Source organism: Aquarana catesbeiana, linkage group LG13, assembly GCF_042186555.1.
Source record: "Aquarana catesbeiana isolate 2022-GZ linkage group LG13, ASM4218655v1, whole genome shotgun sequence".
NCBI classification, from domain to species: domain Eukaryota; kingdom Metazoa; phylum Chordata; class Amphibia; order Anura; family Ranidae; genus Aquarana; species Aquarana catesbeiana.
In genome coordinates, this window is record NC_133336.1 from 159914907 (window position 1) to 159936800 (window position 21894).

Sequence of the window (21894 nt, forward strand, 5' to 3'; positions counted from 1 at the left end):
ATAGCTCTTTTTTGATCTACGCATGATGACACCTCACATGTAAATAGAAAAGAACACCAGACCCTCCTAGATATCCAAGGTTCTAATTCTTGTCAACTATTCTAAAAACTACTGATGCTAATTTCGAGGATTGGAAGTAGTGATAAATTTTGGAGGGTAATTTTACCATGTGATAAACCCAAAAATACAGTATGTCGGTGTCTAACATCTTTCTCCACACACTGCTTAAATTAAAATTTGTCCAAATATGTAAAAAAGAAATATATTTTTTATGGAGTGTATTTTTTTTTTTTTACATTAATGTATTATTTATAGATAATAAAACAAGTAGGAGTTAAGGTATATAGTTTATGAAGCCATCGCCAATTGGCAATTTATATATATTAAAAAAAACAACAAAAAAAAAAAAAAAACACACCATTACCTGGTACAAGCCCTGCAAGAGGCTGATTATCTTCATCTCCATCCCTGTAAGCCTGCCACCAATTGGGGTCATCCTGGCTGATGATATGAAGAATATCTCCTTTCTGGAATGATAGACCGAGTTCTCGGCATGGCACATATGGGTCATCAGTAGGGTCATAGTCAAAATGTGCTTTCACATGTATCTTGGGGAAAAAAAAATAAAGTTTTATTATATATGCATAATGTAAGAAAGTGTAAAGAAAGGGTAGAATGTAACACTGTAATTAATTGATAAATCTTAGTTGCAATTTAGTTTCTACAAAAGGGGAAAATCATGAAATTTACCGATGCAGATCTTGTACACATAAGCTCTACAAAAGGAAGCACTCGTACACAATTATAGTAAGCTGAAAAGTCTAAATGCAAATCCTCAGCAAAAACTTGATGATTTGTGGTGCATTAAAGAGAACAGACTGCAGATACGATTGCTCTAATGTTGTAGTTCTCATCATAGGTGTGTGCAGCCTATTGCATCATAGGTGTGTGCACCCCAAAGCTCAAACACATATGCGCGCATGTATGTATGTATGTATGTGTATATATATATATATATATATATATATATATTTTATATATATATACATACATACATACATACATACATACATACATACACACGGACAGTGTCAGTAGAGCAGTGGATGTTGTCATAAGGACAGAGATTGGTGTGAGTAGGGCAATTGCAATATTATTTAAATTATTTTTTAAAAATTTTTTAGAAAGGAAAAAAAAAAAAAAAGGAATTTTCTTTTTTTTTATTTGGTGAAATATCACGGGTCTAAACATTGGAAATATGCACCACACGGGGTGATTAGGGTGTGCCCAGGCACACCTGGCACATGCCTATGGTTCTCATCAATTTCTATTAATCTATAGCATAAAATGTGGCAAAAATTCAAGCAGCTTTATACAGCTGTTATATATAGTTACAGTATATAAGGAAGATTCAAAAACTTATCAAAAACAGAAGATAAAGATTTTATCTTGGAAAGAGATAATTTCCTAATATGGGTTTTTTTGTCTAATAGTTGCCAGTAAGGCTATTACATTCATATTGGCCATTAAGGTAGTGGCAGAAATCTTTTTTTTTTTTTTTTTTTTTACAGCTGCAGATGAGAACAGCTACAGCCGCCAGCCTGTTCACTATATCAGGTTGCTGGCGGCCACAGCTATTCATTGTTCTCCGTACAGCCTGTGATTACTTGCAGATCGCTGCAGACTTCCCCTGTCCTTCCAAGCAAGCCAGCAGTGGTGAAACATATATCAAGGAAGGTGGTTTCAGGAGGAGACAATGTGTGAAGTTTTCATCTTTTGACATATTAAGAAGAGCCAAGTTTTGGTGCGTGGCTTATATTTTCTTTTCTTTTGACGGAGAGTGGAGATGGGCTATGGTAGCCAGCACCTGGTTCGTCTGTGTGGGTTGAAAGGATCAAGTGTAGAGCTGAGCCATGGGTTTGGGTATGTTCCTGGTAATTAACTTTACCTAAAATGGCTCAGGCATTTATTAAATTACTAAAATGAAGGCGGCATTTACTAGAACCTGTAGAATGCATGCCTTACCCAACACTCCCATTTTTTTCTCATTCTAACCCCTCCCTCTTCCCTTCCCATTACTACCCTTACCCCCCATTTTATTTTTGTTCATTCCACTTCATTCCAACCGCTTACAAAGACCAAGACTGCATTGCCAATAACAAAATGGACACCTACCTTCCCCTACCCATCCCACCCCTGCTCTTTACACAACACACCCTTAGAACGTTCCATACAATAAACCTTTCAATCCTTAAACACATAAGAAATAACTGAAGTAAGAAATAAGTTAGACACAAAAAAAGAACTAGGGTTTTTCACAATCTGCAAGTCAACTACTCAGAAGAGGTAGAAGTTATTATAGTTGACGTACAATAGGAAAAAAAAAAAAAACTGTATATATGTTGTAAGACTCCAGTTTATTTACCTATTGCATATGCTAGAACGCAAACCTGTTTTAACAATTGCTTGTATACCATTCTATTTTTGTACATGCTGATATTAAATGGCTATTAAAAAAAATGAAAGCAGACAATATTACATATATATTTATTTTACATGTAAATAGGTTTTTTCATAATTGTTTTTAATATCACCAGACTGTGAATAGTAAAAGTCTCTTAGAAAAGGGTAAACTTACAAATAAAGAACAGTAGGGTAATTTAATAAACAGAAAAGTCAGATTAATTAACAGGCCTTACAAGTTAAGATGGTTAGCACACTATTTTAAGGACAAATAGAATGCAACCTTTCATAAGAGATGCTAAATAATAACTTGAGTTTTAGCTAATTTATGAACAATTCAAGTAAAACTAGAAATAAATGGAGTATATACACAAACATATTATAAACCTTGGTGCATTTCTGCAGATAGACCCCATAGCAACATGTAACATTTGCACATGTTACCCTTAGTATAAGGGAAACTTTAAAAGTTAAGTACAATTTCATACAAAACAAACAAAAAATAGATCCAGACCACTCTGTCAATAACAAAATGGAACCTCTATTTTCATTAATTTAACCACTTGCTGACTGGGCCAAAGCCAAATGACAGCATAATTTTGGGGGGGCGTACAATGACGTCCTCCTAAAATCACACTCCCGAGGTCCCTCTGGTGCGCACACCTGGGAATGTCCGTGACCGTCGTGTCTTCAGGAACCCAGCGCATCACGGAATGGGATAAAGGACCAATGACAGGGGCCCTTTACCAAGTGATCGCTCCGTTCAATGACAGAGTGATAACTTGTCAACAAACCAAAGCTTGCCGGGTCAGCTCCTCCCCTCTCCTTGCACCGATCGGTACAGGTGTGTGAGGAGAGAAGGGAGCTGATGCAGCAGAGCTTGTGGGCTGGATCTGAAGTGCTCACAGTGCTGATCTGTGCCCATACAGGTCTCATCCGTGCCTCATCCCTGCCCATCCGTGCCACATCCAAGCCACGTCAGTGCTCATCCATCCGTTCCACATCAGTGCTCATCCATCCGTTCCACATCAGTGCTCATCCATTCGTGCCACATCAGTGCTCATCCATCCGTGCCACATCAGTGCTCATCCATCCGTGCCACATCAGTGCTCATCCATCCGTGCCACATCAGTGCTCATCCATCCGTGCCACATCAGTGCTCATCCATCTGTGCCACATCAGTGCTCATCCATCCGTGCCACATCAAAGCTCATCCATCCGTGCCACATCAGTGATCGTCCGTGCCACACCCATGCCCCTACAGTGCCCATCTGTGCCTCACGAAAATGTAATAGGTAGTCAAAATTAGATTTGAAATCTATGCCCCTAAAACACCTGACGGTGCTCCCTGCATGTTGGACCTCTGTATGTGGCCAGGCTGAGGAAAAGTCTCACACATACAGTATCACCATACTCAGGAAGAGTAGCAGAATATATTTTGGGGTGTAATTTTTGCTATGTACCTAATATGTATTCAAAATATCTTGGACAACTTTGTGTTAAAAAAAAAAAAAAGCAAAAAAAAAAAAAAAGCTTTTCATTTTCTTTCCACATTTTCCAAAAACTTGTGGAAAAAAAATTACATGTTCAAAAGACTCATCATGTCTCATAGCTTATACATTGGGGTGTTTACTTTCTAAAATGGGGTCTTTTTTGGGCGTTTCCATTGTCCTGGTGCTCCAGGGCCTTCAAAAGTGTAAGAGATAGTCACGAAATTAAATGTGTAATTTATGTCCCTAGAACACCCGATGGTGCTCCTGTATGTTGGGCCTCTGAATGTGGCCAGGCTGTGTAAAAGTCTCACACATGTGCTATCACCATACTTGTGAGGAGTAGAAGAATGTGTTTTGGGGTGTAGTTGCAAGTATGCATATGCTGTGTATGAGAAATAACCTGTTAATATGACAATTTTGTGAAAAAAAAAAAAAAAAAACTTCATTTTGAAAAGAATTGTGGGAAAAAATTACAACTCTTCAAAAAACTCACCATGCCTCTTACTAAATACCTTGGAATGTCTACTTTCCAAAAAGGGCTAATTTGGGGGGTATTTGTACTTTCCTGGCTTGTTAGTGTCTCAAGAAATTAGATAGGCCATCAGTACATCAGGTGTGATCAAATTTCAATGACTGGCACCATAGCTTGTAGACTCTATAACTTTCACAAAGACCAAATAATATACACTGATTTTGGATATTTTTACCAAAGATATGTAGCAGTATAACTTTTGGCCAAAATTTATGAAGAAAAATTACCAATAGCAAAATTTTATAACAAATGAAGAAAATGCATTTTTTTTATTTATAGCGTAAAAAATAAAAAACCCAGTGGTGATTAAACACCACAAAAAGAAAGCTCAATTTGTGTAAAAAAAAAAAAAAAAAAACCAACACAAAATTTCATATGGGTACTGTGTTGCATGACAGTAATTGTCATTCAAAATGTGAGAGCACCGAAAGCTAAAATTTGGTCTGGTTAGGAAAGGGGTTGAAGTGCCCAGTGGCCAAGTAGTTAATATTTTTCATGCTGTCCAGTCTTTATGGAGTCATCACAAATGTCTACAGTGGCCATGGCTCTGTAGCATATAGAAAAAAGATCAACTATACAGGGATGGAGAAATGTGGCAGCAAGCAATGGCCATTCTAATGTCGAGCCCCCACCCACTTTATCTTCACTGCATAGGGGCCGTTTCTATCGACTGTTCGAGAGCACAATCTGTTGGAAACTTATGCAGGCTGGATAGTGTGAAGAACTTCTAGTAAATAGAGATAAGTTGTTCCAATTTGTTATCAGCATAGCAGATTGAGGCATTCAGTTTTTTTTGGAAGTATGTGTGTAGGTAAGGAAGAGAGAGGGTCCCTAAAATGCCATCACTGACTCATAATTATGGCGATGGCCTTCTATGAAATATAGTGAAAGTAGGAATACTTTCAAAAAATTTTGGGATTTTTGTGGGGGATGATACATCTATTTCCAGTAGGCATCAAAATTGAGAGTATTTAAAATATTAAATTTTTATTAAATAGTAGTAAAAGGGGGTACACAGAACAAATCAAAGTACATATAAACAACCAGTATAACCATCCGGTATTATGTTCAAATTTCATTCATGCCTGTTTGCCAACATGTTTCGCAACCGTTTCATTGCTTCATCAGGGCATATGTCGGCATCATTGGTTATTTTGAACTATGTAAATAACAGATAAATATATAATTATATAGTGATCATACATGTTCAAGTATACCAAAAGATATATGACATTAAGTCAAAGTATTCAATCTAATAGTCTCACCTACTGGTACAAGTCTAAAACCAAATAGCACAAGCTACCATTGCCAGATATCAGCAAATAGATTAGTAAAATACCGCGCCTATCTAATAAGTGGAAACAGCTGCCAACACTACAGAACGACTGGGACTGTGTAGAAAATATAAATAAAAAGTGTAGCGCTAAAGTGAAAATAAAGAAGAGGAGGTTTTGAAGTAAGGGGAGGTGAAGCCACAATCTCGAGTGGCTTGTAACCCCAACTTAGTCAAAAACCAAATATATGTGTACACAAACAACGTGATATTATCACAGGAATACAAACAAATTGCAGTGCTCTTTTCTTTTTGAAAAAAAGTGTGAATGGATAAAAATAAAAACAAAGTGAAAATATATCAATAAGTGAAAATCTCAATAGTCCACATTTGACTGGTGAAGTAATACGAAAAAACTGTCCCAAATAGTGATAAGGAAGCATTAGGCCCATACAAATAATAAAGACTTGATAATATAGTCCATATGTTGCATGGTGTAGTTGAAACACAGGGACCCAAGGCAGGTAACTTTACAACACGAAGACTTGAGAGCCAAGGCAGATATCCTTACAGGGACTCCGATTCATGGGGGGGGGGCAAAGGGCAGATATCTTTATAACACAAAGGCCCAGAAAAAAGTAAGGTAGAATACTCTTACCAATACTCGATCCTTCCAGCATCCTGGGTCTTTTACTATTATACCTTGTTGGTCTTGACCTTCAAGACAGGTTCCGGGCTCCCCATTTAAGGAGGACGTCTTCTGGTGTTTAATCCATCCCCACACTGTCACGGATTTGACAGTACAAGCTCGTTTGACTCACCGCCTACGGCTTGTGAGTCCACCGAAGTTGGTAAGAGTATTCTACCTTACTTTTTTCTGGGCCTTTGTGTTATAAAGATATCTGCCCTTTGCCCCCCCCCCATGAATCGGAGTCCCTGTAAGGATATCTGCCTTGGCTCTCAAGTCTTCGTGTTGTAAAGTTACCTGCCTTGGGTCCCTGTGTTTCAACTACACCATGCAACATATGGACTATATTATCAAGTCTTTATTATTTGTATGGGCCTAATGCTTCCTTATCACTATTTGGGACAGTTTTTTCGTATTACTTCACCAGTCAAATGTGGACTATTGAGATTTTCACTTATTGATATATTTTCACTTTGTTTTTATTTTTATCCATTCACACCATTGCCAGATATCGTCCACCGCACCTACTGCCACAGAAAATCCGAGGGTGCCAGATCCCAACCAGATAATGCCAATAGAAGGACTGGACCATGCACTAGCCAGACTGGAATCTAATGTGTGAGAGGCAAGATGGAGAAATAGGTAAGCCAATCAGCTACCCAGTCCAGATGGATTATGTACAGTGTCTACTTAATATGTTTAGTGGGGTAGTTATTGTAGCATATAATCAATTTCACCAAAACAGTGTTAGTTAGCAGTTAATACCGCCAATAAAACTTAGAGGTGAGGGTCTATTTAATTGTATAATTTAAACATAATTAAAGGTTCCAAGCCATGGTCTAATACATCCTTGCAAGGGATTGCCATGCAATCTGCCCCTGCTTGTGATTATAGCAAAATACAATACAGCTTTATGATTTCCAAAGATACATAAAAGGGGATAAAAAAATAAAATAAATATTATAATAACCCATAAGTAGTTTGGAACATAAGTTCCGTTTGATAGTTTACCTGTAGGGCTAAGTAGTAAGGGCTCCTCAAGCACATAAGACCCTCCTGTCAGCGTGGATGGAGTGAAGCCGACTGCGTCTGTAGACACAACGGCGGCTCCATCTATTGCCATGGTCCCACCGGAAGCGAAAAGGTCAGTGATGACCTCCGGCATCACTTCCGGTCCGGACGTCCCCGCATATGACGCACGCGCATCACGCCAGACGTGTACACGTCAGCGGGTGCGCGCGCATTGCCCACACTAGAGTGACACAGTAAGGGCATACAGCATCCGGACCGGAAGTGATGCCGGAGGTCATCACTGACCTTTTCACTTCCGGTGGGACCATGCCAATAGATGGAGCCGCCGTTGTGTCTACAGACGCAGTCGGCTTCACTCCATCCACGCTGACAGGAGGGTCTTATGTGCTTGAGGAGCCCTTACTACTTAGCCCTACAGGTAAACTATCAAACGGAACTTATGTTCCAAACTACTTATGGGTTATTATAATATTTATTTTATTTTTTTCTCCCCTTTTATGTATCCTTGGAAATCATAAAGCTGTATTGTATTTTGCTATAATCACAAGCAGGGGCAGATTGCATGGCAATCCCTTGCAAGGATGTATTAGACCATGGCTTGGAACCTTTAATTATGTTTAAATTATACAATTAAATAGACCCTCACCTCTAAGTTTTATTGGCGGTATTAACTGCTAACTAACACTGTTTTGGTGAAATTGATTATATGCTACAATAACTACCCCACTAAACATATTAAGTAGACACTGTACATAATCCATCTGGACTGGGTAGCTGATTGGCTTACCTATTTCTCCATCTTGCCTCTCACACATTAGATTCCAGTCTGGCTAGTGCATGGTCCAGTCCTTCTATTGGCATTATCTGGTTGGGATCTGGCACCCTCGGATTTTCTGTGGCAGTAGGTGCGGTGGACGATATCTGGCAATGGTAGCTTGTGCTATTTGGTTTTAGACTTGTACCAGTAGGTGAGACTATTAGATTGAATACTTTGACTTAATGTCATATATCTTTTGGTATACTTGAACATGTATGATCACTATATAATTATATATTTATCTGTTATTTACATAGTTCAAAATAACCAATGATGCCGACATATGCCCTGATGAAGCAATGAAACGGTTGCGAAACATGTTGGCAAACAGGCATGAATGAAATTTGAACATAATACCGGATGGTTATACTGGTTGTTTATATGTACTTTGATTTGTTCTGTGTACCCCCTTTTACTACTATTTAATAAAAATTTAATATTTTAAATACTCTCAATTTTGATGCCTACTGGAAATAGACGTATCATCCCCCACAAAAATCCCAAAATTTTTTGAAAGTATTCCTACTTTCACTATATTTCAAATTTACCCAGGGATTGGGAGATCCGTCTTAGTGCCTGTGTATGTCCACAGTTATTTACCATTTTTTCCTATTTATGGCCTTCTATGAAAAAAAAAAAACTCTTTAGATGAAAAAAAACAAGAAAAACAACCTCTTCAAATATTTTAGGAAAAAAAAGGTTTATGTACCATTTGAAATATAGAGTATATTTTAGTGGTGCAAGTTTGTTAAAAGAAGTCACTTACAAAAGGATTTCTGAAAGAACAGAAAATCTAACATAAAACCATCTCTCTTTAGAACTTATTTCTGAAAGTATGAGCTATGAGAGTTTAAAGTGGTTGTAAAGGTTTTTTTTTTTTTACCTTAATGCCTTTACTGCATTAAAGAAAAAAAACCTTAAACGGTCAGCTTCCCCTAATACTTACCCGAGTCCAATCTCAATCCAGCGCTGTGACTGAGAGCAGCAGCGCTTTTCTCGCCATCTCTCTTTTTAGTGGACATGGAGGCAGCAGTGGGAGAAGCGAGCAGGGGAAGTGGGGCCAAGCCAGGCTGTGTGTCAATAGACACATAGAGCCCGGCTCAGGATCAAGTTCGCACAAGTGCCACCATAGCAAATGGTTTGTTATGGGTGCACTCAGAAGGGAGAGGCAGCCGAGAAGAAGAGGATCAGTGCTGTTCTGTGCAAAACCATTGCACAGAGCAGGTAAGTATGACAGGTGTGTTATTTAAATATATACATTATATATATATATATATATAATATTTTACAATCACTTTAAAGTTGTAAGCTTCATTAGGACAAAGACTGATGTGACTTGCAAAATGCTCTCTGAATCAATATAAAAAAAAAAACAAAATAATATATATATATATATATATAATATTCATTATATGTGGTTGATATTTTGTAAGAGGATATGTGTATCATACCCCTAACGTTGGTATATACACTCGCCGGCCACTTTATTAGTTACACCTGTTCAATTGCTTGGTAACCCAAATTGCTAATCAGCCAATCCCATGGCAGCAACTAAATGTATTTAAGCATCTAGATGTGGTGAAGACGACTTGCTGAAGTTCAAACAGAGCATCAGAATGGGGAAGACAGGGGATATAAGTGACTGAACGTGGCATGGTTGTTGGTGCCAGATGGGCTGGTCAGATCTACTGGGATTTTCACGCACAACCATGTCTAGGTTATATAGAGAATGGTCAGAAAAAGAGAAAATATTCAGTGAGCGGTAGCTGTATGGATGAAAATGCCTTGTTGATATCAGAGGAGAATGAGGAGACGGGTTTGAGATAATAGAAAGACAACAGTAACTCAAATAACCACTCGTTACAACCAAGGTATGCAGAATACCATGTCTGAAGACACAACACATCGAACCTTGAAGCAGATGGGCTACAACGGGAACGGGAGATTTGCATCATGGATGTGCAGTCGACAATACTGCAGCAAATGAGTAATGTTATCGTGTCAATATAGACCAAAATCTCTGAGGAATGTTTCCAGAACCTTGTTGAATCTTTGCCACAAAGAATTAAGGCAGTTCTGGAGGCAAAAGTGGGTCTAACCCAGTACTAGCAAGTAGCCAGTGATTTTTTTTTTTCCTTTTACAGACACTTTATGAAATCAGAAAATGTAAAACAATTAATCTAAAGCAGTGTCTGAAATCATTAAGGCCCCTTTCACACTTATACGACTTGTCCCACGATTTTGTACTGCAAAATCGTATGACAAGTCATTCTCCATGATTTTCAATGACTACCATTCATATTGGTACGACTTTAAGTCGTGCCGACTTCAAAGTAGTCCCTGCACTACATTGGTCCAACTTCCATGCGAGTTGTACTCCATAGACCTCAATGTTAAACCCTCAAGTAGCATCCAAATCGTACCTGAATAATATAGACACAATTTCAGTACGACTTTGTAAGCACAAGCTGTAAGCACAAGCCTCACACCATGTACATTGTCATTTGTTAATGCCAAAGTTGTGGCAAAGTCATACAAAGTAGTACTGCTTCCAAATCGCGGCAAAATCGTGGTAAAATCGCGGCAGCGAAATCGCAGTAAAATCGCATGACTTTGAAGTCGTATAAGTGTGAAAGGGGCCTAAAGGGCTAGTACATAAATTTTCAGTATATTTTATGCTAGAGGACTGTCAAAGTGGAGGCTTGCTGCAGAAAAATGAGTAGAAACTGGGGGCAGGATACATAAAGCTAGTACAGATCAGTGCCATTACTCCTTTACAAATCAATGCTCCTACTATAGATAACTGGGATCCAAGGGATACACAATACCAAAGGGCTGGCACGTGACCCTTGTGCACCGGGGATCTAGCTGATAATGAAACAAAATTCATATATTAACTTATAATACACACAAAATATTAAGTGAAAACTTACCACAGTTTCCCTTGCTGGTGGAGGTTTTGACTGCTGACTTGGAATGAGTACAAAAGATAGTGCCCCATGCATTTCAGCCTTGTTAAAAAAAAAAAAAAAAAAGGAGAAGTAACAGTTTAAATATTTAGCACATTCGGTCTTAAATCGGGAGAAAGGCACACTTAGCGCTGTCACATGGCAATGATGGTGGTTTAAAATTATTGTAAAGTCTAGAATTTTTTTTTTTTTTTTAAAACAACAAACATGTCATACTTACCAGCAGCCCCAAACATGGAATAACACCCACTAAATTTCTCCTGATGGTGAACAGGTATAGCCCCAAACATGGAATAAGACCCCCTAAATTTCTCCTGATGGTGAACAGGTATAACCATTTAATGGATCACAAGAAGATTGGAGACTGAAAGCAAAAGACCCGTTGTTTCCAACTGGAGATCATAAACACACAAACTTGCAAAGTTTAACACGTTCCCCTATTTTTTATCTGTAGGTGGGAGGTCATGTGTTTGGTGATTTAGGAGACTAAAGGCTGGCACACACAGGCCGAATATCCAGTTCAACAGAAACCGTCCGACATTCAGCCAGTGTGTACAGCAGCCTGCTTGGCTTCCGAGGAAAAAAAAAAAAAAGTATATGTGCATTGCATTGCTGGATCACTTAGGGCTAGCCATTGTAACTCTGAAGAACAAGAGGTCTTGCTAAACTCACTAAAACTGTGCACTTTTCTACACTGACCTTGCAGGTCTGGAGGAAGGAAAGTGCTCTTCTTATCTATGGCATTCTTGATGATCTCATCAAAAAAAGGATCAAAAAAGCATTTCTGGTAAAAACAGAAACTAGACCAAGGATTTTAAGAGGCTTGGTCAGTTTGCCAACATTTCAGCTAGATAATGCTGTGGACGATAGAGTGGAGAAGGAACTCCCCCTTACGGGACTTTAATGGCCCAAATAGTAGTACACAAAAGGTATGTAAAAGGAATATACAAAGTTTATTGAAATATAAACATTAAAATTTAAATCAATAGGTGGCTATTGACATCTTAATTGCATACCCATGGTAGAAAACAGAAAGACCAAACTCTAGATGGGTACAAGGACTACCGTGATAAAGTAACCATGGCAGGTCACACGGACCACACCCGAAGCGTTTCAGGAAAATCCTTCTTCAGGGGTTGGTAGAGCAATTTTGTTTCTATATGTTGCCAAAGTAAATGCGGGTACATGTCACAGCCACAGAGTGATTTTGTAAAAGTCAGACAGCCACGTCCCAACAATGGTCCGATCGGTGCAGCCAAAAACCTCCAGATGGAAACAGCAGTGAGCAACCAACGAGACCAGCATGGAGTTAAGCACAGCCATGCGGTGCGCTGCGTCGGGAAAAAATACAGCAGGTATGTTTTTCTGCACATTCTGGGGCATTAATGCAATACATATTAACTAATTAAATAATGTGGGTTAATGCAACACACCTAAAGGCTGGTTTATTTTTTCACTGTGTGTCCCACTGGAGAGATTTATCTTCACTTCATCCAGTTAACATGATATAAGGAGAAATCCCCTTTTAGACAGTTGCTATTCAAACTGTTCAGTCACTTTGGAAGACTTTCCCTCAGTTCTGTTGACATGGGTAATATTTAGCATTTCCATTGCCCTGTGACACAGTGGTAATGGTCACCAGGGTAAAAAAAAAAAAAAAAAGTGAACCTCCCCAGAGAGGACACAACATTAAAATCAGAACAAGGGTTTTACATTTCACAAAAAAGAAAAAATCCTGGCCTTAGACCAACTTTAAACCTTTTAATTTCAGTCATTCATTCTGATCCATTTTAAACTTACCAGTAGCTCAAATACATCATTGACATCTTTTCCTCGAATTTCAATACCATTTATTTCTAAAATTTCATCTCCTTCATGCAGAAGTCCACTCTTTTCAGCTGCCCCTCCTTTCACTATGCGGCTGATGATGACAGAGTCCAGCTCATTCCGTACTGTGGCACCCTGCAAAAAGCAAGCTATTATCAGAATGAAAGTGTATTATGAAGAAAGTGTTGCATGCAATAGCAAAAGTAAACCTACTACCTGTGAAAATAGATTAAAAGAGTTTTGTGTAAAATGCATGCCACCAGATGCATGCACAAGCATCTGGTGACATCTTCAAGAGCTGACCTGCCTGCTCTTGCATCTCACTATTGATCCATCACTGTAACGAGCATTCTTGATCTATACAACAGGAGAGATTCACTAAAATTGCTAAATCAGCTTCTAGGTTTTAGGCTGGGTTCACACTGGTCCGACAAACGCTCCGACATTGGGAGCTCATGTCGCATGACGTGTGAAATTCAATGTTTCCCTATGGGAGCCGTCCTAACTGGTCCGACATAAGTCGTTCCGACTTTAGAAATGCTCCCTGTACTACTTTGGTCCAACTTTGAGCCTACTTCAGCCCATTGACTATCATTGAAGTCGGATCAAAGTCGGGTCGCATGATCCGACTTCGGCATGCGACTTGTGCTCAGATGATCTTGAGGGGGAACTCCGGCCAAATTTTAAATAAAAAAACGGCATGGGTTCCCCCTCCAAAAGCATACCAGGCCCTTGGGTCTGGTATGGATCTTAAGGGGAACCCCTACGCCGATAAAATGGCATGGGGGTCCCCCCCAAATACATACCAGACCCTTATCCGAGCACGCAGCCTGGCCGGCCAGGAATGGGGGTGGGGACGAGCGAGCGCCCCCCCCCCCCCTGAACCATACCAGGCCGCATGCCCTCAACATGGGGAGGTGGGTGCTTTGGGGCAGGGGATCACCCCCTGCAGCACCCCCACCCCAAAGCACCTTGTCCTTATGTTGATGAGGACAAGGGCCTCTTGCCGACAACCCTGGCCGTTGGTTGTCGGGGTCTGCGGGCGGGGGCTTATCGGAATCCGGGAGCCCCCAGATCCCGGCCCCCCACCCTTTGTGAATGAGTATGGGGTACATCGTACCCCTACCCATTCACCTAGGGAAAAAAGTGTCACTGAAAAAACACAGTACACAGGTTTTTAAAGTAATTTATTAGGCAGCTCCGGGGTCTTCTTCTGACTTCGGGGGTCTCTCCGGCGTCTCCTCCCGGTGTCCTGATCTTCTGCCGGCTCCTCCGGTATCTTCTGCAGCTCTTTTGCTAGCGGTGGCCCGGACTTCTGCCTTCTTTTCTTCTTCCGATGTTGACACGAGGCTCCCTCCAGCTGGAAAGCTCTCTTGAGCGGTCCGCAATGGACTTATATAGGCGGTGACCCCGCCCCCTTATGAGGACACTGTCCCGGGGCATGCTGGGACTGTGCCGTCATAAGGGGGCGTGGTCAACATCACCCGGTGACCACGCCCCCTAAAACGTCAGTCCCAGCATGCCCAGGGACTGTGACGGCATTAGGGGGTGGGGTCACCGCCTATATAAGTCACATCGGAGTGCTCATAGAGCATTCCAGCCGGAGAGAGCGTCGTGTCAACATGGGAAGAAGACAAGAAGGCAGAAGTCCGGGCCACCGCTAGCAAAAGAGCTGCAGAAGATAGAGGAGGAGCCGGCAGAAGATCAGGACACCGGAAGGAGACGCCGGAGAGACCCCTGAAGTCGGAAGACGACTCCGGAGCTGCCTAATAAATTACTTTAAAAACCTGTGTACGGTGTTTTTTCATTGACACTTTTTTCACTAGTTGAATGGGTAGGGGTACGATGTACCCCATACTCATTCACAAAGGGTGGGGGGCCGTGATCTGGGGGCCCCCTTATTAAAGGGGGCTCCCAGATTCCGATAAGCCCCCCGCAGACCCCGACAACCAACGGCCAGGGTTGTCGGGAAGAGGCCCTTGTCCTCATCAACAAGGGGACAAGGTGCTTTGGGGTGGGGGGGCCAGCAGGGCGCCCCCCTGCCCCAAAGCACCCACCCCCCCCATGTTGAGGGCATGCGGCCTGGTACGGTTCAGGAGGGGGGTGCTCGCTCATCCCCACCCCCATTCCTGACCGGCCGGGCTGCGTGCTCGGATAAGGGTCTGGTATGGATTTGGGGGGACCCCCACGCCGTTTTTTCGGCGTAGGGGGTTCCCCTTAAGGTCCATACCAGACCCAAGGGCCTGGTATGCCCTTGGAGGGGGAACCCATGCCGGTTTTTTTATTTAAAATTTGGCGCAGAGTTCCCCCTCAAGATTCATACCAAACACAGTGCCGGGCATTGGCGGAGATCCAAGTCGGATCCCCGTTCATTGAAAGTTGGACGCATGCCGGCTTCATGTCGAAGGCAAAGTCGGATCCAAAGTAGGACGGCTGTCGTGTCGCACCAGTGTGAACCCAGCCTTACTGTCCGAGTTGAAGTTAGAAGCTGATTGGGTACTATGCACAGCTGCGCCAGATTCTGTGTGCATCAGTTTTAGTAAATCTACTCACTGAGTTGTACGGGGATGGCCTTCCAGACATTTGACTTTTCCAGATTAAGGTAGAATTTGTAAAACAGAGCACCTCGTTTGTTTTAAAGCTCACGATGTACCTAAATCCTCAGAAACTTGGATCCTCAGCATTCCAAGGCCAGCGATGTCATCCTCTCCTAGGCACTGCAGGCAGAACCCAGGGAATGAGTTTTTTTTTACGTCTTTCTCTTTAGATGTATTTTTGGCGTTTACATATTTACTACAAAAGGCTTAATTGCACGCAGCTTGTAAAAGCACCTCTATGTTTGCCTATGCATACGTGCACACATTACAGGCATTTACAGGCATATTCGAAGAGGAGCATTTACAGGCTTAAAAAAGAAAAACAAACATCTGCTTTTGAGCAGAAAAAAATGCTTCAAAACTGGATGCCTTTAGCGCTTGAGCATTCATTCATTTCAATGACCACAATAAAATGAATATTCTGCCCAATGGAATCCATTAGGGAGGAGAAAATAAAAGGCCTAAACCATGAATGAATAAGGGGAGCTTGCAATTTAATGTAAGGACTGTTTAATGGCGTAAATAGCTCTGAGGGGGTTGCGGATAAGACATGCAAGCATCTTACAAGTCAGTTATGAGTCAGGGGTCAACAGTGATCAAATACCACCAAAAGAAAGCTCTATGGTGTCCGTTTATGAAGCAGTGATCAGCAGTGATCCTCAGGAGAATCCTCATTGAATGACACAGTAACGGCCAGTTTATGAAGCTGCGACCTCAGGGATTCACTGGCGATCTGTGTCAGAATTCACCCTCCTAGATTCACCAGCTCAGAGGTGGAGAATCGGGGAGTGCAGAGGAAATCTGCGGGGATCTGAGGGGGATAGAGGAAGATTTTTAACTTCCTTCTACCTCGTTCAAACCCAACACTGTAACCATGCCCCCCTGTCATATTTATGTGCATATATATGTATATATATATATATATATATGTGCGTGTATACATTATATATATGTGTGCATATATATATTAGGGGGACTCATTTTTTTAACATTATCCACGCCGTCTGTCAGTGTACTGAGCAGTGATAATTTATCACTGCTTAATAAACTGACATCTCTGTGTTTCTGTGAATTTCTGATACTGTAATCTCGTAAAGTCTCACGAGATTCCAGTATCAGGGGCCGTTCTGCACTGTTCGAATCGTTTGTAGATCGCTTCACTCCTCCAAAAGGTGAAGCGATCTACTCCGCTTCATAAACTGGCACAGAGGAGAAAGATCTCCACTGTGAATGCCGGAGAACGAAGCGGTGAATAGATTTCACTGCTTCATAAAAGGACACCTATTTGTGGGAAAAAAAGGACATCAATTTTGTTTGGGTACAACTTTGCACGACTGCACAATTGTCAGTTATAGCGACGCAGTGCTGCTTGCAAAAAATGGCCTGGCCATTAGGGGCGGAAGTGGTTAAAATATTTTTTATTATAGTATACATGCATGTACTGTATAAATATTAGGTCAACCTATATACTTTACATAGAATGCAACAAAACTATTGTACTTATATATGCTTCAAAACCTAAATTTTCTGGATATGACTATTTTCTTACCAGTGGTATATCTTTTGCCTTCTCTATTCTAACAATTTTAACCATTTCATCTCCATATTGCCCAATGTTTTCATAAAATGCATCTTCAGAAATGGACTCCGGCATCATTTCCTGCTCTGCCACTTTGTCATGCGCCAAAAGGAGAGCCTAAATGGAGGGGGAAAATGTTTACAGAACAGGAAGTATATTATATTTAACGAGAACATTCCTCAAAGCTCAAAACGTCTTTAAAACTTACAGATGACAGAAAACAAAATGTTAACATATAACATAACAATTTATATCAAGTATATTAGCAGTTTCAGGCTGTTTGGGTGTCACCATTGCAGTATGAAGTTTGAAATAAAACTTATATTTAAAGTCTTTTGTTACAAGGCGGCTCTACTGTGCATTGTACAAATTAAGTAAGAAGCCGTTTGGATCCTTTTAGCTCAAGTCACCATAATCTGATTGTACTACCCATTAGATCCTTTTCTCCAACAGATCACTGGGAGACACAGGACTCTTCTACATATACTATAGGTATAAATGTTGCCTCTAGGAGTTACACTCTGCAAAGCAGAAAGGGCACAGACTCTTCTACAGGCTATAGCCCTGCATGTGCAGTACAAGATCATGAGTAGCAAGCAGGCGAGAAAGCCATGGAAATGGAAGGTAACTTTTCAGATGAAACGCAACTGTGACAATGTACCAACACTGCAAAAAGACAACCACATGAGGGAAGGGAGCTGTGCCCACAATTAATGGATAAAATGACTGTACAGGGATTGCCACAAAAATCCTGCTAGAAGCATGTTATGTCCAAAGCTGGCATCCTTCAATGTCAACATGTAAAAATGTGGAAAGATGCCACAAAGTAGCTTTGCATACAATTGAGAGATGGCTGCCTGGCGCCAAAAGACTTAGGTGGCACTTGCCACCCTATTAAAATGGGTAGTAACAAGAACAGAGGACTCTATCCCTTTGTGGAGCAAACCTGAAACTTGACCCAGCTAATCCATCTAGAGAAGGTATCACTGAAAGCCAGGGACCTCTTCAGGACAATCCCAGAAGACAAAGGGCCTGTCTTTCAGAGGGAAGCTGCACATATATTCTGACAGCCAAGCAGCATATCTAGTGTGTGCAATCTCCTTCACATGAGAAGATTATTGACAAATGGTTAGACACATTGTCAGGGAACCAACAGCAGGAGAAGGGCTCTAGGGCCCAGCATCTCTACGAGCATTTATGGCAGGAGAAGGGCTCTAGGGCCCAGCATCTCTACGAGCATTTATGGCAGGAGAAGGACTATAGGACCCAACATCTCTTCAAGCAGGTCACATGGGCCTATATAAGGAAGTCTGCTAGTGGCTTCAGTTGTTGGTTGATCTTTGGCTCCTCCAGTGCGTTATCACCATTATTCCTGCTCCTGCGTTTGACCTCGGCTACCCATCTGACCACGTCTGCTCCGATATCCACCTGACATTTGACCTTGGCTATCCACCTGACCACTCGTCAATATTCCTATTGCACACATTCCTGGCAAGTATGCCACGTGCACACGGCGCTCATGGCAACAGGGTGACGGGAGGAAGCCTATCTATAGGGCCGTCGCCACAGAAACCTGTGAGGTACGACCAGCAACGCTTTAGGTTACTTTGATCTCTTAGTTTTTCACTGTTGCACTTTATCACATGCCTGACGAAGGGGCCCTGCACGGCTCCGAAACGTTGCACTTATCTCTGTGATGTGATCTCTTTCAATAAAAGATCCATCCGACAAAGTGTCCTCTCAATTCAACAAAGCCCTTGGCTGCATCTATAGCCAAGAAAAAAATCAATGCCATCTTGTTTCCTGTCAATGAGGACAGAGCATTTGGAACCGACACTGCCACAGATATTCATTGTGAAATCAAGCGACTGAAGAAAAGACAAGTCGACCTTGAATTACATGGACAGACACTCTCAGAATACTATAGGATGAAGAAAATCCCGAGGGGTTTTCGTATTAAGAACCAACCAACTATTGGATGCCACAAAGTGAGTTCTGTGAGAAGTGGTGTGCATTGTCCATGCAAAATCTGCTACTATATGTTAATCGTCATAGAAGAAGTCAAAGTTCAACTGTGTCAAGTTAACAGAGAACTATCGACTCTTGAAGTATCAATCCAGGATAAAGACACAGTTCAGAACACTGCATAAGATTGACAGCGAGATATCAGCATACTCGCAATGACAGAAGCAGGTCAAACGGGATAAATTGAGACCGATTAATCAAAATTACCAGGAGGGCCGAGTTTACCCTTGGGTCACAGGCGTCACACGCCTAAGAAGGAGGCTCCGCGCACATAGAAGCACAACACGAAAGTACGGTTGACCCCAAACATTGGAAAGTGACCGCCCCACCGAAAATCCATCGACTGACAGTGAAGCCGGGACATCAGCAGTTATTACTACCTCTGAAGGTGTTACCAACAGGACCCTTTTTCCGGTGGCCAGTGGAAACGCAGATCCAGGAGGGGCATCAAGAGACCAGGGGGCTCCACCACCACGCAGCAGCGGATGATGGGGAACCAGACATGCCCGGTAATCCATATCTCATCAAGACCCATCACCAATGGCAAGTCGAGACCGTTGTCTAAAGGTCTCTCATTTTGTCCCATAAATAGACTAAACTTGTTTGACTTTAAAGTAGAAATGTTTAGATTTGAACGAACATTGAAAATAAAACAATTCTTCCACACACAACCCAATACACCGGCCAAGACAACACCAGTCCCCTTTGGACTTAAAGCGGAGTTCCACCCAAAAATGGAACTCCGCTTTAAGGGAGGTGACCCCCTGTCATCCCACATTTGGCATGTCATTTTTTGGGGGGGGGGGGGGGGGGGAGCGGATACCCTCTTTTTAGAGGGTCCCAGCTCCCACTTCCTCCTGGTGCACCGTGGCACCGGAAGGGAGATCACCTCTCCCCTGTCCCTCTCAGCAATCTGGGACACATCACAGGTCCCAGATGATTGCCTGGCCAGTCACGGCACGGCTCGCGGATGCGCAGTGGGTGCCCAGCTGTGAAGCCACAGCCGGGTGTCCAGAGTTACAATGCCGGTGCCGCAGAGAGGAGACGGAGGCGAGCAGGGTTTCGTTCCTCGGCATCGCTGGACCCTGAGACAGGTAAGCGTCCGATTATTAAAAGTCAGCAGCTGCAGTATTTATAGCTGCTGACTTTTATTTTATTTTTTTTAAGCAGAACTCCTCTTTAAGAGCAGGTTCATGCCTCCTGGGCAGTTCCACTCCATTGAAAACTACAATAGGACGATCAAACACGATGTGTCCAGTAATGCTTCCAGTAACACACAGACTAATCTGATTCCTGAAGATTTTGCAGCACTTGAGTCCCTCAAGGAGGATAAGAACATTATCATCAAACCCGCTGATAAGGACGGATGTGTCGTAATTATGGATTACAATGACTATAGGGATGGCATGCTTTCCATGTTGACTGACTCTACCAGCTATATGACATTGAAGAGGGACCCCACCCAGGGCACCAGAAGTGGTCTGTCAGACCTAATCAACACGTTGAATGGGTGGGTACCGAGGAAGTTGCCAACGACTATCCGTGTATGCCAGTCATCTATGGACTACCAAAAATCCATAAAGGCACTACACCACTCACGTTCCAACCTGTAGTCTCTGGCACAGGGGCCATCACTCAACCAATGGCCCAGTTTATTGATTTCCACCTACAACCCCTTGTGAAGGACTTACCTGCCTACATTCATGACACAAGTGATTTCCTAGAGAAACTGGGGCCTTTCTCAATATTTCAAGATGAGTGGAAACTTGCTACAATGGACATTTCATCTTTATACACTTGTATACCCAATGCTGCCAGTTTACAGGCCGCTGAACATTTTCCTGTCAAACAAGACGCTCGTGGGTTACCAAGCAGCTATATACTTGAATGGAATACAAAAATGAGTGTAGCGCTATAAAAATATATAGAAAAGTCCAATGTCGTAAGCATTAAACTGACAGTTCAAAGTGGAGCTGATAAAGAAGAAACTTCCTGAGGAATGGGACGGAAAAATCTTCAAGGGCTAGACACTTCAAATTCATACATCATCTGGAGTGAAAATATACACGTGGTGGTGGTGTGTACATTTTCACTCCAGATGATGTATGAATTTTTCCGTCCCATTCCTCAGGAAGTTTCTTCTTTGTCAGCTCCACTTTGAACTGTCAGTTTAATGCTTACGACATTGGACTTTTCTATATATTTTTATAGCGCTACACTCATTTTTGTATTCTATTGTTATTACCTTTGCTGGTTACATACATAGTTACATAGTAGGTGAGGTTGAAAAAAGACACACGTCCATAAAGTCCAACCTATGTGTGTGATTATGTGTCAGTATTACCTTACATATCCCTGTATGTTGCGGTCATTCAGGTGATTATCTAATAGTTTCTTGAAGCTATCAATGCACCCCGCTGAGACCACCGCCTGTGGAAGGGAATTCCACATCCTTACCGCTCTTACAGTAAAGAACCCTCTACGTAGTTTAAGGTTAAACCTCTTTTCTTCTAATTGTAATGAGTGGCCCCGAGTCTTATTAAACTTTCTTCTGCGAAAAAGTTTTATCCCTATTGTGGGGTCACCAGTACAGTATTTG

The 21894-nt window shown here is 41.7% G+C and overlaps 1 protein-coding gene across 1 annotated transcript in view; it reads right to left on the reverse strand.

Moving 5' to 3' along the window:
- Window positions 1-21894, reverse strand: part of PALS1 (protein associated with LIN7 1, MAGUK p55 family member) — a 282364-nt gene that overhangs the window by 161448 nt on the left and 99022 nt on the right. The window contains exons 5-8 of the mRNA XM_073608605.1: window positions 17241-17387; window positions 13068-13229; window positions 11232-11309; window positions 425-608 (exon numbers count right to left, since the gene is read on the reverse strand). Of these exons, the coding sequence (XP_073464706.1) occupies window positions 425-608; window positions 11232-11309; window positions 13068-13229; window positions 17241-17387 (571 nt within the window). The remainder of the gene's footprint in view (window positions 1-424; window positions 609-11231; window positions 11310-13067; window positions 13230-17240; window positions 17388-21894) is intronic.